Consider the following 15,386-nt stretch of genomic DNA (forward strand, 5'->3'; position numbering starts at 1 on the left):
TTGGGGTTGAAAGCCCAGAAGTCGATCATCTGTTTTCCATGTGTACTAATGACTTGGAGGCTCTGACAGCTAGACTATGTCGGGCGAGGAGTTGGGGCATTCTGAAAGGGTAATCTAGACTCAAGGAACAATCAAGTAAGAATGAAGGTAGGAAGATTTCGAATGAAGTATTGTTACAAAGAATTTTTAAATTATGGCTTAAATGTAGAATCCATGCTTCCAATTGACGTGAACCAAGAGTAAGCTTATCAAGACGTGAGCAGTTGATCGTCCTGGTCTCTCACCAATCAGTCACATGATATCATCGAGACAGGATGACGTTCTGAATGATACGAGATGGGATATGTAGATAAGAAATGGCCGTAAACGGGTCCAGAAGGGGTTCCAGAGCACAATCTGTTCCAACCGACAATCATCCTGGATAAAAATTGCCCATCTCCAAAATTGACTAGACTCATATTTGCACTCTGAAACCACGTAAACACTCCTCTTGTGTGCCACAATCGCTGATCTGGCCGGATTTCGATGCGTCTGTCTCGTTGGCGCTCTGCTCCAAGCGGGCAGTGCATTTGGTGCCGGCTGACAAGCAGTCGTGGCGGGACCAGGTGCAAAAGAACTTATACGAGCCATTGAACCTTTTACGTCTCTGCATTGGTCTGGCCTTGCTGGTGTTCTTTCTATGGATGCATTTCGGACAAAGCGACAGAGGCCTGGCTTGGTTCCGAATAGATCAAGGGCCAATGTACCATTTTCGTCTATTTGTGTCGCTATGTTGCTTATCTGGAGCGCTCTTAATGCCAGTGAGTAGCTAGCAGCATTAGATGCCTCTCTTGTTCGAGAATCTGCAGCTGGTAATAAGTGACTGATGCAGATCTTAAACCATCATTTTCGTATTTTTGTCATGCTTTCGTAAGTCTTTTCGACTGCTTATCCATCGCTTCTAAGTGAACCTTTGTGACAGGATTCCGAATATCAATAAAGACCCTTTCCACTTCGCTCAGCAAGAACGGCCCTGGATTACAGGGTGTATGATCAACCCCATCAACCTTACCAATGTCATGGACCACCAACACTGTCATCTTACGACGCAGGCCAACGATACTATCCATCACATCTTCCGCCTCAGGTAAGGGCCACAAGCCCCCTCGCGCGAGACAAAACGTTATCGAACCCAGAATCATGGATTCACAGCGATGCGGCCCCATCCACTCTGCATGTCGACACCAGCGGGGCTTCTCATCAACGACGAGTAAATCGTTGACGAGCTTTCTAATGACGTCTAGAAGTGCTTGGATGGTCATGAGACGAATTGCGGATATTCGTTCTTGAATCTAGATCAGTTGTTGTCCTGTTGATATGCGGCAGAAACTCACCTATAATGTCCGGCTGCATTCTGAGATTGGGATCTTCGGAACCGTCCGATTCCATGAGCATTCTTCTTGCTATTCTGCAAAAGGAGTCTTTCCGGCCAAATTCCCATGCTATCCATAGGCCCTTAGCCATAGACACCTTCGACGCCTTTGCGTTATCCTCTACCGAAGACATCCATCTTCCTATCCAAGGTTCCAGCATATGTGTGCCATCGTAGTAGTTTGACGACACCGTAAGGTCGTACAGGTCGTCTATCGATAACGTTCTGGGTACCTGATCGAATTGGCCATGTGATATGCGTAGAAAGATGGATAATGCTGTCGGCTTGTCCTCTGGGAGTTTCACAACCCAGTCTTCACCATTTGTTGTTTTCGACTCCATGAATAACCCAAAAAGCATACGCTCAAAGACTGGCGATGTTCTAGCCAAAGCTCTTGAACAGGCTGTAAAGGTGACGGGGTCTGTTTCCCCGACACAAAGTTTGATATCGCCACGTGGGTCGAACACGATGTTTCCTGGAGACATTGGAGGAGGGTCTGCGGTGCTGTTAATCTAGAATGAGCGGATTTAACACAAGGTCGCAATTTTATACAATGATCATCACAGGCCTCCCAGAAATCAGTATTAAATGATGAAAATTTAGCCTTGACTAAGAATAGAATTTTGCCAAGAGAATTATCAGGGGCAACTAAACGGTCGAGCCAATGGCCTCAGCCACAGAATGGCCGGGTAGGCGTAGGGCGAGCGGTTTAAACGAAATAGCTATAAATAGAAGATACGAGCGTGGCTGAGGTGGTTTTGCCAATTCGGCCCGTGAATGAGTCCGAAGTTTCCGACATCTAAAAAGTAAGCTTAATGTTATTGTTTGCTTTGACGGCATTAATTTGATGATTAATGGGAGCGATTTTGGCTAAATACTGCAGTCTCGTTATCAGGTTTGTCCTATCTTATCTTATCACATCTGATGCTAAGTTCATTTAGTCCCCTTGCATTTTCTCTAGTGCTGGTTCGGAGAAAACCGAAAGAACAGGAGGTCAAGCGCACTAGGTAGGGCAAGTGTTCCCAAACCTTTATCATCGCAATCCAACTGATCCTCATTATCGGTATTCTGGTATGCTCTTATCGATACAGTCCCTCAAAGACTGGCTCAAAGACGGTCTAGGTTTACAACAGTAACTATAGAATTACCCTACATATCTCAGAAGCTGTTGGCGCTAACCGTGTTTGTGTGGCATAGTGCAGCTTCAGGTCTATGACGTAGTGCTCCAACATTCTCTTTCCACCGTATTTACTGTCTCTCATGCTTAAACACGACCATAAATGCGTCTCAGATATCACGATGGCTGACTTTGCGGCAAGGCGACAAGAAAACATCAAGCAAAATGAGATGCTTCTCAGTGAACTCAAGAATCCCGTACCCAAGGTCGATTCTCAATCCAAGCCTGCCAGCAGAAGCGTTAAACGTAAGACCAGTTCACCACACATGCCTACAAGGCAGTCCAGGCGCATAGCGGAAGCCAGCACAAAACCGAGTTACAATGAAGATCGAGATGATGTATCCGTATTACAGACATCCACCAGAACTACCAAAAAGAGTCGAACAATCAACAACAACGTTGTGCAATCAACAAGTTCAAATCCTGAATCAAACACTCAAAACTCCAGAGACGTCAAGTCTATCATGGACGGGTGGATAGGATGGAAACCAGAAGCTGACGAGCCGACGCGCGATGCTTCTGGAGCGTTTCATTTTGATTCCAATCCTGATTTCCGGCCCAACAAATCCCCAGAAGAGATCATCCGCGAGGGAAGTTTTGGCGGCTCCTACTGGCGGCCTTTATTCTCCAAACATCTTGGAGTCACTATACAAGATGATTGGAGAGAGCTACCATCCTCATGGACTGCGGGCTTGAACGTGGAAGAATATCTCACCAGCGACGCATACAACCCTGAGATAAATAAATACGGCGTCGCATGCGGGCAAAGAATTGAAGAATGGGAAGCAGCTGGCTGGATCGCCCATGAGTACGACGTTCGGGGCTGGTTTCAATGGTATTGTCGCTTTTGGATGGGCCGTCGATGTTCTGATGACGAGCGCCAGATCAGCCGTTGGAAGAAGTGTGTTGGCGAGACGGGTCGTTGGCGACGGATATTGCTGAAAAAATACGTGACTTTGGGGATACGAACGGTATTCGCAGACGATGGTAGAGAAGAAGATGATGTTGATGTGAGCCCTGCAGTGCATCAGACGTGCCACCACTGGGCATATGAAGTTCGACAAGACGCTTTGGAGAGATTCTGGGCTGACGGGAAATGACATGCATTATCACAGATAAAGACTTAAGAGTTCATATTCATTGATTGCTTGTGATCAAAAACACCTTAATACAAAATGAAATTAAACTTCGTGACATAAATCGTGAGTCATTAGGTTTCCAAGCTATCTGTAGTATTCCAATCCATTTTCCGTAGGATCTTACATAAAAGTCCGTACGACGATTGAGCTCCCCGCGATATTACCCGCAGTTCCTTCAGTATCGTAACAGCCTCGTTAACTGCAACAACTACTTTGTTCCGCTGAGGGAAGCTCCTCGTTTGATCCCTTTGCAGAGACATGGATAAGAAAGCGGCAGTATCAAAGAGACACAAAACGACAAGATGAAATTGCCCATCACCTTGTGAGACCCGAGATGCCCATTGAGTTGCGATTTGCAACGTCTTCAGAGAACACTCTACCGCTTCCGCTCGTAACTGTTGTATCTCGGGTAGAGACAAGTCTGTTGATGGATGCAGTAAGTAGGTTTTATATGGCTGGAGAATCATGAAGTACGCCATTGTCTGGATATAGTAGCGATGCGTCACGACCCATGGCCACTCAGCATCTTTCGAGGTGTCTGGGTCGCTTAGAGCAAATACAGCTGGCAGAGAGGATATATGATCTTCCACCATCTTCTTGTAATCCCGGACCATGGATGGCGAGTTGATATTCTGCGGCGTTTGCCAGCGCTTGGCAAGAGAAGATATGAGTTGGTATTGAAGCTTTGTATGAAGTGTTGGTGTTGGCGCTGAACTCTTCAGGTCAGGTAGTTCAGGCTCCGAATCGATGTCATTCATGATGAACGGCCGACCTAGGATGGACGACAATTGCCTGAGCGATGTTAGCCCTTGAACGACTCGTCATCTTGCTCTCCAGTTTGCACGTACCAGTTCCAGCAGTATAACACGCGCCAGGCTCGCCGACCAATCTGCACCTCAATATCCTGTGTCACCTTGAAGTGTCGAGACTTGTGTAGTCCTGCATAGATAAGATGTTCAGTAGGAGCTTGGGTGTCCTATCCGTGTTATTGACTTACCCAACTCATACGCCTCTTGCACGGCGAGCCCAATTGTGTGCCAGGCTTCAGTGAATTTTGCTTCGCCTTTGAACCAACAGATAGAAAGGACTTTCCACTGAAGGTTAGTCAGATGGTAGGACCCTGCTGGTATGGCCTCGGCAAGCCGTGTTCCAGCATCGTGGTAGGCCTTGGAAACATCCTTTGGAGGTTGGGTCAGATGGATACCCAGAGTTGTTTGGGAATCAGCGTCAAGATGCTGAGTGACGCAAGCGCACATCATGAAGATGAGCGTTGTGAGTTGAAGATCCTGGAGACATGGTTGTGGCGTTCTGCATGACCAATTGATGTATTGCCGTATAAAAGCTGGTGGGTGTATAAAATTGTAATGATGATTGACATTGCTGAAGAATGCTTCAATTAGGGCGTCTTGGAGAATTGTCAGACGTGAAGCAAAGTCAGATTAAGAAATGCTCACCCAATTGAGGCTTGGCAGGGAGGAAGCGGAGTGCACATCGTAATTGCGAATCAGCGCTAGAATCTAGACTTGCAAGGTCATGACTGTCCTGTCAGATACTGTCAGAACTGTCACTACGACTATCTATCTGGCGCGATGAACTGACTAGTGAGTAGGAAAATGCACCCTCATCCGTATGTAATAAATGGCTGAGACCTGTGTTTTCCGAAGAGGGTTCGTAATTGTTATCTTGCTCCTCTGCTTGGACTCGTGAGCGTTTCAGGGTAGGTGTTTTGGTCAGCGGTTTGGTAGACATTTTAGATAAATACCCGGAAGTAATGTTCGACGAAAGTGTAAACTTGGACATCAGTATCGGTTTATGATATAGACAATGGATTCATTTTCGGAGTACAGTAAAAAGTCGGTGGTGGCCGAAATACATCGGCCGAAAGCTTTCGGCATCACGCCCGAAGACAGAGTGCATAAGTGAGATGATACGGCCTCACCAACAGAATGACACACAAAACGGAATCCCGCTCTTTTTTTCCATGTCTCTGGTTAGTTGCTGACAGGGATGCGGTAGCCGACGGAAATAAGAAATGTATTGGCCCAATGGAAGCCCTTGATCCACTGACCTGCATCCATGTCGCAGCCTAGAGGACGATTGGGAAATGATCACCCTGTCAGCTCTCCCTCGACAGCGGGATTTTCAGTGGCACACAAGCATTTTACAGTTGGACAGAGACTCATCACTTCTGAAAGTGTCCTGGTCTCCCGCTGCCCGCTTTTTCAAGCAGATCGGCGCACTGACAAATCTTGATCACGAAGCAGATCATATGTCTCAGCTTTGATCTTTTTATTTAGTCTAAACTCAATATTTACAGCCGGTTAACGCCGAAGAAGTTGTTCCAAGTTGTCGGGCCTGTCAGCCCTTCAAAATGGTAAAATAAAAAACAAACATAAAACAAATAACAAATGATCCAAATAATCTTCTGAATAATGACCCAATAACCAATCTTGACCAACCAGATTGAAGTTGTCTCGCCTGTAGAAACGGCGGATTGACCATCACATCAATCATTCTCGTCCGTCGGATCTCGGGGGCTTGCTTCCCAAAATATCTCCCCGATCGGAAGCTGTTGCATGTGAGCATTTCATTGGTTTCATTTTCGGTGACAATCTCGTACCTCCACGTGATGTTGGCCTGCACAACATTCTGAATGCCTTGAATGTAGCGGGCGACATTTACGTCAATCTCAGGTCCCCAACTTGGCAATTGTTCAATTGCGCTCTGCCAATATTGGTATCTTTCCTCAAGAAGATTCCCGACAGTATCAAATGCCTCTTGTGGAGATTGGCCAGTCATTCGACAAGCTGCAACCATGCTAAAAGGGCAGTCGTCATTCTACGCCACATTAGCTTCCGTGATCTGAAATATTGTATGCAATGGGTCAACTTACCTCTTCCTTCCGGTAGGACAATATGTCGTTGGACCTTATATGTCAATTAGCCAATTAAACGAGAACAAAGAATGGAGCGCTCTCACAGCAAGACAAAGTCCGCACCCAGAAGTTCTAACGTCTGGATAATGGGGTCTTGGAATACTTCATCTGGCAACTTGATGTCATGGGCATATTCGATCAGATGATATAAAGGCGTCACTCCCGATGAAAGCCGCCTTGTCTCCAGCATCTCTTGAATACTAGGAATGCTATTTGTAGAAAATTGCTTCACATGATGGACTACTCCGTCTGTGTATTGCTTCATTGCGAGAGCAAATCTTCTCCGGGCACCTGGAACTATTAGCAAGGTCCATATGGCGATCAAGTCACTGAAACTTGCCAGAGGTTGAGCCCTATGAAAATAGTATGTCAGATCTCGATAAACGCCATGTCATAGAGCTGGACCTACCTGTGAGACTCTTCGAAAAATGTCGTCATGAGCCTGGACTACAGCGCTCTTTGTTCTGGTATAAGTCTTGTCTAGCATATCTGCCATGAGACTATCGATGACAACCTGCGACTGGTTCGGATCGGATTTCAATGATCCTTCATCGAACACTAACATTGTTAGGTCCCCCGATCAATAACAAACGTGAATAACAGCACATACTATCGTCGAAAGGAAAGACCTGGAAGGGTTGTTAGATGGCAGCAATACAAACAGTCACATGGTTCACTTACCCAGTTCCCCCAATCGCACATCGTCTTGAGCTTGTCGAATGGAGCATCAGGAGCAGCGATAGAAATGAAGATGGCAAAGTCGCAGAACTCAACCCTCTTTTTCATTCGAGGCGAGAAGGAACACTTCCTGGTAGTGCATCAGCATGGTAAGTAAGAAGTTCACGAGCCAGCATACTCTGCAAGCCATCTCTCAGATATCGGCTTGACTGTTTCATAGTTGGGATTCATGGGTGGAGACTCGACCACAAAACCTTTGAACATGTCGGGAAGAATCACAGTTCTTCTCGACTGCATCTTCTTGGCAGTGAACACCTGCATGGTGGGTGCTGCAGGTACAGATTGTGGGAAGGGAATGACGGGGGAGGGAATAACTGCGTTCTTTGACATGCAGAAATCAGTTCAAGGTTGGCTGGGCGTCACGAGTACTCAAATATCCCAAGGCAAACAAAGAAAGCCAGGGTTCTGACACACAGCCTCGTAGGTGTTCTAATCAGCCAGCTTCCCTTCATCCTGCGCCATTTCTTTCAGCTTCACACTAGATACATACTAACCCATGATGGAATCACAAGTCCCAGACATCGTGCTCAGCTAGGGTGAGCATATCATACCAGGTGATGCGTAGACAGGGGTCTCGTTTACGAATTATTGGCAGACGAGCCACACACTCCGTGGGTATGGTTCAGATCTAAATCATGGAGTGAGAGACTAAGAGTAAGCATCCACCAACAGATCACCCCCTCGTCATGTTGATCGTGGGTTCAACGAATGGAGAAAGCCGGAGACCCCCAAGCGACCTGCGAGCAACAAGAGCACGAAATGTACCTTTGAGTCAAGGGATAGGAACGGGAGGAGGTACTCCGAGTCTGGTTGTCAGGTACATTTGGTCATCCCCAGCTTTAATTGAAGAATGTCTGTCCTGCTGCTGGGCAGCTCTTTTTGAACATCAGTTTAGTACCAAGTCTGACTTTCCAACTTTTATCTATTTTTTATCCACTCCACGATGAAGTTCTTTAGGGAACGCGCAACTCAGGAAGAGCTTCGGACCATTGGAAACCACTCTTTCACATGGACGAATGATCACATCCCCAAATCCCACACAGACCCTCTACGTTACGAATGTGATGAACTTGGAGCTGCTGCTGTCAAGGAGATCCAAGAAATCCACGCCCAGCAAAAGAAAGAAGGCCATCAAGTCGGCAGAGCAGACTTGTTCGAGACACTTTCTCATCACCAAGACCATAGCCAAGTGCTTTCGCAGCTCTGGACCGAGGTCCATACTGTCCCTTACTGGGTTGATTGGGACCAGATTGCTCGAGGACAGCGTTTCTTCTACCGTTATGCCCTCGCAAATCTCATCGGCTTTGCTTTTCAAGGCTTTGTTGGTGAGAATTCTGCTTCTACCAGCGTCGTCGAAGTACTTGCTCGTACTGGTGGCTTCAGTACTCGTGTCTTGAGACGTCGATTGCTCGAAACATTTCAACTCGTTCTTCAAGTCACACACTCTCTTGATCATGTGAAGCCTGGTGGACCAGGGCATAGATCGATTGTGCGAGTCCGTCTACTACACTCCATGGTCAGACAGCAGATCCTCAAAGTTGCCGCCTCAAAATGCCGATTCTTTGATCAAGAGACACATGGCATTCCTATCAACACCCTTGATTCGATACATGCCATTGCAACATTCAGCTGCAACCATGCTTGGCTTCAGCTCCCTCTTATGGGGATCACCCCCGAGAAACAGGAAGTCGAAGATTACATCGCCCTCTGGCGATACGTGGCCCACGTAATTGGGGCGCCTCAAGAATACTTCACATCAGCAACACAAGCTAAGGCTGTGATGGAAAGCTTAGCTTATAACGAGCTCCTTGTGACACCCACTTCTGTTGTCATTGGGTACAACTTCGTCGAGGCCCTCAAGGATCTACCACCCATGAACATCTCGGATGGTTTCATTCAGGCTGCCAGTCGCGTCTTGAATGGCCACGAGATCTGCGACCAACTTGGCATGGGACGGCCCAGCTGGTACTCATATGCCTGCTTCAGAGGCCATTGCTGGTTGGTGTGGAGTTTGGCTAGCCTGCAGCGATGGATCCCTGCGTTGGATGACAAGGTGGTCAACCTTTGTCGGGACGGCCTGCATAGCGCTATAATCCACAGTAACCAAGGTCTCGGAGGTGGCTCCATGCTTGATTTCAAATACGTTCCGGATGGGCGGATCCAAGGAAAGGAGAAGAATGACCGGGCCGAGGGACGTTTGTGGTTCTTTGAAAGACCCCTTGAGTTCATGTACTTTGTAGTGTTTGTCATTGGATGCATGGTAGTGTTGGCATGGTTGCTTTGCATGGCGCAGCTCCTTGCGCTCGGGACCTCGCGTCTTGGAAGATAACCTGGTTGGGCTGAGATAGCTTTCTGTACTGTAGATCGCCCCGTAATTCTATTCGTTGTATGAACCAACATGCAGGCTGCCGTGTGCCTACTGTCAACCAAAGTCCTGGATCCGTATAACCCTGGTCAAGTTTAGGGCCGCAGCAAGAAGACCTCCCTCGCTCGGGTGACATTCTGGTGTCAGAAGTCGAGAGATCATCACGTATTCAGAAGAAACGAGTATTTTCAGCTCCCAAAGAGGCAATAATTACCAAACTCGTTCCGAACTATCTCACTTGCTCCATAATCGAACTGAGACATGGTGTCGTGCCGCTTTACATCTGATAGATCACTGGTCAGAGCGCAATCTACCAAGAGATTATTGTTTGTCTCGATCGATCCGGCACTTCCACCATTCCCTGAAACAATGACCAATGAGACGAGCTCAGTCGGTAGTGCGAGAGTAGGTAATCAGTGAAATATTGGACCTTGGCGTCGCAGTTGGGTCAAATAGTGCGGGATCGACAAACTAGCTTTGAGTGGCTGTCGTCTGACAGGACAGAACCCCTTGTCAAAAACTCAGCTGCTCCACACCTACCATGGCAAGTCACCAAATGCTCAGCTATCTAAGGAACAAAGTGAGTTTGATATTGCATGACAGTAGTTCGAATTTTGTTTGCTAAAATGGCATGGTCTGCCACGTCATTCTGCTGTCAGCCTTTAGTGATATACAAGTGCACCAAGCCTCTGTGTCTCGGTGTCAACTTAATCGGCCCAGGTTATGTAAAAGTGTCTTAGATCTAGCACGTAAACAATTTGATGTTTGACGATCCAGACAATGAGTGATTTAATCCACTGGGTACCGTTCACGCGGTATCCGTTCCCCGATATTTTACGGACTGCACCATCTGTAAGCCATCTACTGCAGGCACCCTGACCCTGGTCAGCGCGAGGCCCGCGCCGCGAACCAACATGACATACTACGCCATACTACGCTATACTGCGCTATTGCCCGCCATACCACCGACGCCAAAAGTGTGACGTGTTAAGTCTGACCAATGATTTGATTAGAATGCTACTATTGGTGCTTTCATCTTCAATAGTATGTGATAGGAGTTTTCATACTAGGGTAATCTCTCGCGAACCGAACTGAATCATTCCTGCCATGGCGGTAGGTAGGAAGGCCTTGGGTGCCTTTAGGGACAAAAGGATGTAAGACCTGACATCAGGGGGCCAAGAACAAGTAGCTAACAGGGTCAAAAGCGTTTGTCACTTGGTACTGGGCTTTCAAGTTCTCGCACCCCTCGACCCCTCCGCTGAGGGTGGCTTGAAGTGCAAGTTGACCCTTGATTCCTGGGCCGCGTCTTCCTCCAGACTGCTGGACACGCTAAACAGCCCTTCGGCTTTAATGATATCACAAGAGGCCGCTCAATCCATGGCTCCGAAAAGGCCCATGCTCTCAAGTTTATTTGCTTGCAAACGGAGAAATCCGCGACTGAGGATATGCCGTTGGTAGGTACTCATCTGCCTAAATCGCATTGACCTTTGTTCCTGTAAGCAGCCTAAAGCTTGATTCCAGAGCCACAATTTTAAGTCAGTTTAAGGAGACTTTGGCCGAAATGCAGAACCAAATACAAGATACAAGGATAAACCACCGACCCCCAATACAGGCAGTGCTGCAAGTATGTTCTAGGGTATACTGTTTGCTTTCAACCGAGCCTTTCCGCACAATATGTCACCGGGGATTAGAGAAGGTTGGACTACAGCCATCGTGATGAAGCATAATTAATATCTATTCAGACAAGCTGGTATACAGAAGCAGCATGGTCCCATATAGATATCTGCCTCGGTTTGAGAGGACTTCCGAAGATAACCAATGAGACCGGTTTCGGTATCTCATCTCTCTTTCCAGTCGCTCAAGACACCCAGAGTAAGAATATAAAGCCATACATTCCTCGGACGCTGGTGACACTGGGTCGGATCTCAATATAGATAGAGAAGTTCGGGATAGGCTGTAGCTGCCTGTCAAATTTGGCTCTACTCGAGAGAGAACGCCCAGAATGTGTGCCCGGCAAGACCATCTAACCACAAGACTCGATATATATTAGCAAGTCTTATTATTCGATAGTCGCTCCATGCAACCCAATCAGCATGTCAAAGTTTCGGGGTCTTTACAAAAGCTCTATATCCAGAATGCAAGTTGCAACCATCCTAATATAAGCGCTACAAGTGAAGCAGTCGAGGAGCGATGTTAGCATTCGTTCTGCGACTTTTCGGGAAACTACTTGACCTCAGCCAACATGCCGTCGCAAATCGAGCTACTAAGCTAAGGGTTGAAGATAAGATGTCAACTGTGTGTTTGACCTGAAGGTAACACGTTTAGCTCGTATCTTTTCTGGCAGTCAGATCACCAAGTAGTAGTATTCATGGGAAGGCAATTAGGTATGAAGTCCCTCGACATATTCGTCTATTGTACCCACGTCTTCCTGGTATACTACATCTTAGAGCTGCCTAGCTAGTGTCTCCCCTCCCCTTCAGTCTTATGTCCACGTGTTCCTATCTTCCATCAATTAAGCTTCTTTCATAAACTATTATCAGCTTCTTATGCAGAGAAGTGGGTAGCGCGGCGGTTGTTGCGGTTGTTGGTGTTATTATCGCTCTGGTCCTGGGTATCTTCCTCATCATCCTCATCGCCGTTGCCGTTACCGTTGCCCGCGCCGCCAGTGTTGTCTGCATTGCCAGTGTTGTCTGCATTGCCAGTGTTGTCTGCATTGCCAGTGTTGTCTGCATTGCCAGTGTTGTCTGCATTGCCAGTGTTGTTATTACCGTTGTTGCCGTTGTTGCCGGTAGCCTGGGCCATTTGAACTGGAATAACACCACCGAAAGGACCAGCCCGTGCCGGGTTCTGGCAACGAACAAGGCAAACATTTTCCTCACCAGCGACGGAGCCAGTGCAATTCTGTCCTGCAGGGATAGAAGCAACAAGAGGAAAGTCACCCATCTCGCCATCGCGGTTGCGGCCGCGATCGTTGCCTTCAACGTTGGTAGTCACTTGGATGTTGTCCCATGAGGTGCCAGTACCATCGGAGTTGATCATACAAGTATAGGGTCCAGCACCGTCAGAATTGACCTGGTGGACGGTCATCTCAAGGCTGCCACCAGGGTTGACTTGAGGAAGCTGACTGCCAGTCTCTTCCATGATGTCGAGGGTGCCCTGCTCAATCTGGTTGTCACCACCAGCGAGTGTCTCGCCAACAGTGTCAGCAGCATCACCACGGAAGCGGGTAGCATCAGTTTGGAAGGGCCGGCGTCTGGTGCCATCGCGAGGAGTGGAGGTGTCAACACCGAGGGCCATCCCAGAGCCGCCAGCGTCCCCAACTGCATTGGTAATGACGCTGTGGGCAGCTGCGAGATCAGCAGCGACGAAAAGAGCCCAGACGAGTTTCTTGATGGGAGCCATTATGAATGTTATTGTAGTGTAGGGTCAAGACTAAAAGTAGTGCGTGAAATTGAAGAATTCGGGAGGGTTGATTAAAGACCTGACCGGCAGGGAATAGAAGTGAAGAGGAGGGAAGAGGAATGTACTGCTATGCTTAAGATGCTGATGCTGATGTTGATGATGAGAAATATTAATGAAGGGAAATGGACATCATTTATGGAGAAATCTCAGACGACCTTTCGTCTTTTCCTCCCCATCTTACCATACACATATCACCACAAGAGACAAGCCAAGAGAACACAAGACACCCTATGAGACGTTCAAGAGCTTCACAATGAATGGTGGTCTCTACAAACATATCACCAAACGGCTTCACTTTCGCTTTGACCCTCTCAGCCAAGACCCGGAATCCTCGTCTCCCGAGAGAACCGAAGAGCACAGCCTCTTTATTAAACAAAACGCCAAACGCGTTTTGGCCATCTCTGCAGTGCGATTCGCTCCAGAAACTATAAACCACTCATATATGGTTATTCTGAACATAAAACGTTATGATTGCTGCGCCCACCGACCATGATCGACAAACTGGTCATGGTAGATGTATCATGATTCATTGCACACACGGGGATTGGCTACAAGCTGAAAGGTTGCGGATAGCCCACTTAGACCGTTTTATTCCTTGTCTGATTATGGGAATTCTAGCCCGTGATTGATCAGACTGGAACCTCGCTACACCAATTCCAGCTAGTCGTGTGTGAGAAACCAGGGGTTCAGGTGCAACTGATACCAACCCTTGTCAGTCTTCTGAGGAGCCAATCGTATCTCGCTATCGCTAAGGCCCGAGATCTGTGATTGTATGGAGGTTGTTTGTTTCCTTCTTGAGGAGCTAGTTAAATGTTGCAAATCGCGTTTCAAGGGCTGTGAAACCTGTTGCAGGCATTATCTCACGAGGTTCAAGAATGAGAGCGCTAATAATTTTTCACTTTAGTTGGCAGCTTCAATTAACGTCCCTAAGAGCTGGTGTTTATGCAGGAGTAACTATGTAAAGGAATTTTACAAGTGTAAAAATATAAATAAAGATCTTAACCTGTTTCCTGAAAACTTCTCACTAGGATTACCAGCTGTATATGACCAAAAGGTAAAAATTAATAACTTAAATCTATAAGCATTCCTCCTCAAGACCGAGCAATATCAAACTCAGCTATATACCAGTTCTGAATTGCCTTTGTGTCTCCTGTAATAGCTACAGTGTCATAACGCGACCTCTCCTCCTTTGCTGCCAAGCCATTGTTCACCATACGGCCAACCCACTTGCCATGTCGCCGGCCTGCATTAATGATCTTATCAATGGCAGCAGTAAATTCAGGCTCGTCACCTCGCGCAGGCACATATCCCAGTAGTGACTGAGCAAGATCATTGGGGCCAATGAACAGCATGTCCACGCCGGGAGTGGCAGCAATTTCATCGACGTTCTCGACACCAGCGCGAGTCTCTATTTGAATCATGGTGATGATGGTCTCGTTGGCAGACTTCATGTACTCAGGTGTTGTCAGACCGTGGCCAATAGCAGGGAATGCAGAGCCCTGGCCTCGAACGCCCTGAGGCGGGAACTTGGAAGAAGCAACGATTTGCCTTGCCTCGTCTGCATTGTTGATTTGAGGAACCATGATACCATGTGCACCGGTGTCAAGTGCTCGCTTGATGATATCGTGAGCAGGTCCGCGAATACGGATGATAGGCGACACCCCAAGGGCTGAAATAGCCGCCACTGAGTTGTGCATCGAGTCATCTCCAATATGGCCGTGCTCACAGTCAAGGATGATGCCGTCCAGGCCGGTCAAAGCAACGATCTGAGCTTGGCGCACACTGGGGATTGCAACAAAGGTCATCAGTGGAAACTCCCCAGCCTTGATCTTATTGAGAAACCTCAACCGAGGGTTCTCAACGGTCGTTGTGAGGGCCGTAGGGTAGGTCTTCTGAGTCATGGTAGCTTAGTGGTTTCGCAAAGAGATTGAATGACTTTTTGGCTATGCAAGTGTAAAGACAATATAATGGGCTGTTGATGCCGATAAGACAGTGAGTTGTCGTTATGATGTATTCGGATGTCCTGATTAAATCGCCTGGAGTATTGCGCTCTTTAATTAATTCTTCCAATAAAAACAAAAGGTATTATTTACAGTTTCCAAAACATAGCAATTGTATGCCGTGACTATCATGCTGGATCCACAGGGAGGAGCTCTCCC

General features: G+C 47.4%; 7 protein-coding genes across 7 annotated transcripts; 2 read left to right on the forward strand and 5 right to left on the reverse strand.

Moving 5' to 3' along the window:
* Window positions 1-899: 899 nt before the first annotated feature.
* On the reverse strand, window positions 900-1,896 carry BKA55DRAFT_497768 (uncharacterized protein; the record flags this gene model as incomplete). Its single annotated transcript, XM_046186493.1, has 2 exons — window positions 900-1,324; window positions 1,374-1,896. The coding sequence occupies 2 exons, from the start codon at window positions 1,894-1,896 to the stop codon at window positions 900-902; spliced, it is 948 nt and encodes a 315-aa protein (XP_046055747.1).
* Window positions 1,897-2,222: 326 nt separating this feature from the next.
* On the forward strand, window positions 2,223-3,716 carry BKA55DRAFT_547623 (uncharacterized protein). The gene is made up of 3 exons (XM_046191039.1): window positions 2,223-2,306; window positions 2,353-2,543; window positions 2,609-3,716. Exon 3 carries the CDS (start codon window positions 2,672-2,674, stop codon window positions 3,686-3,688), a length of 1,017 nt encoding a protein of 338 aa, XP_046055748.1. The 5' UTR covers window positions 2,223-2,306; window positions 2,353-2,543; window positions 2,609-2,671; the 3' UTR covers window positions 3,689-3,716.
* BKA55DRAFT_547625 (fungal-specific transcription factor domain-containing protein) lies at window positions 3,717-5,999 on the reverse strand. The gene is made up of 5 exons (XM_046191040.1): window positions 5,327-5,999; window positions 5,182-5,269; window positions 4,725-5,132; window positions 4,576-4,666; window positions 3,717-4,519 (listed from the first exon to the last, which is right to left on the reverse strand). The coding sequence occupies exons 1-5, from the start codon at window positions 5,525-5,527 to the stop codon at window positions 3,799-3,801; spliced, it is 1,509 nt and encodes a 502-aa protein (XP_046055749.1). The 5' UTR covers window positions 5,528-5,999; the 3' UTR covers window positions 3,717-3,798.
* On the reverse strand, window positions 6,000-7,808 carry BKA55DRAFT_547632 (isoprenoid synthase domain-containing protein). The gene is made up of 9 exons (XM_046191041.1): window positions 7,519-7,808; window positions 7,344-7,470; window positions 7,273-7,291; window positions 7,072-7,220; window positions 7,003-7,015; window positions 6,707-6,953; window positions 6,621-6,654; window positions 6,348-6,565; window positions 6,000-6,296 (listed from the first exon to the last, which is right to left on the reverse strand). Exons 1-9 carry the CDS (start codon window positions 7,728-7,730, stop codon window positions 6,086-6,088), a joined length of 1,230 nt encoding a protein of 409 aa, XP_046055750.1. The 5' UTR covers window positions 7,731-7,808; the 3' UTR covers window positions 6,000-6,085.
* Window positions 7,809-8,231: 423 nt separating this feature from the next.
* On the forward strand, window positions 8,232-9,819 carry BKA55DRAFT_547636 (uncharacterized protein). The gene has a single exon (XM_046191042.1). It carries the CDS (start codon window positions 8,344-8,346, stop codon window positions 9,727-9,729), a length of 1,386 nt encoding a protein of 461 aa, XP_046055751.1. The 5' UTR covers window positions 8,232-8,343; the 3' UTR covers window positions 9,730-9,819.
* Window positions 9,820-12,309: 2,490 nt separating this feature from the next.
* On the reverse strand, window positions 12,310-13,167 carry BKA55DRAFT_531657 (uncharacterized protein; the record flags this gene model as incomplete). The annotated part of the gene is made up of 1 exon (XM_046189239.1): window positions 12,310-13,167. One exon carries the CDS (start codon window positions 13,165-13,167, stop codon window positions 12,310-12,312), a length of 858 nt encoding a protein of 285 aa, XP_046055752.1.
* Window positions 13,168-14,318: 1,151 nt separating this feature from the next.
* BKA55DRAFT_629569 (Pyruvate/Phosphoenolpyruvate kinase-like domain-containing protein) lies at window positions 14,319-15,362 on the reverse strand (the record flags this gene model as incomplete). The annotated part of the gene is made up of 1 exon (XM_046196925.1): window positions 14,319-15,362. Exon 1 carries the CDS (start codon window positions 15,126-15,128, stop codon window positions 14,319-14,321), a length of 810 nt encoding a protein of 269 aa, XP_046055753.1. The 5' UTR covers window positions 15,129-15,362.
* Between the last annotated feature and the right edge of the window lie 24 nt (window positions 15,363-15,386).

The sequence above is a fragment of the Fusarium redolens genome, assembly GCF_020744475.1.
Source record: "Fusarium redolens strain MPI-CAGE-AT-0023 chromosome Unknown BKA55scaffold_1, whole genome shotgun sequence".
Lineage (NCBI taxonomy): Eukaryota > Fungi > Ascomycota > Sordariomycetes > Hypocreales > Nectriaceae > Fusarium > Fusarium redolens.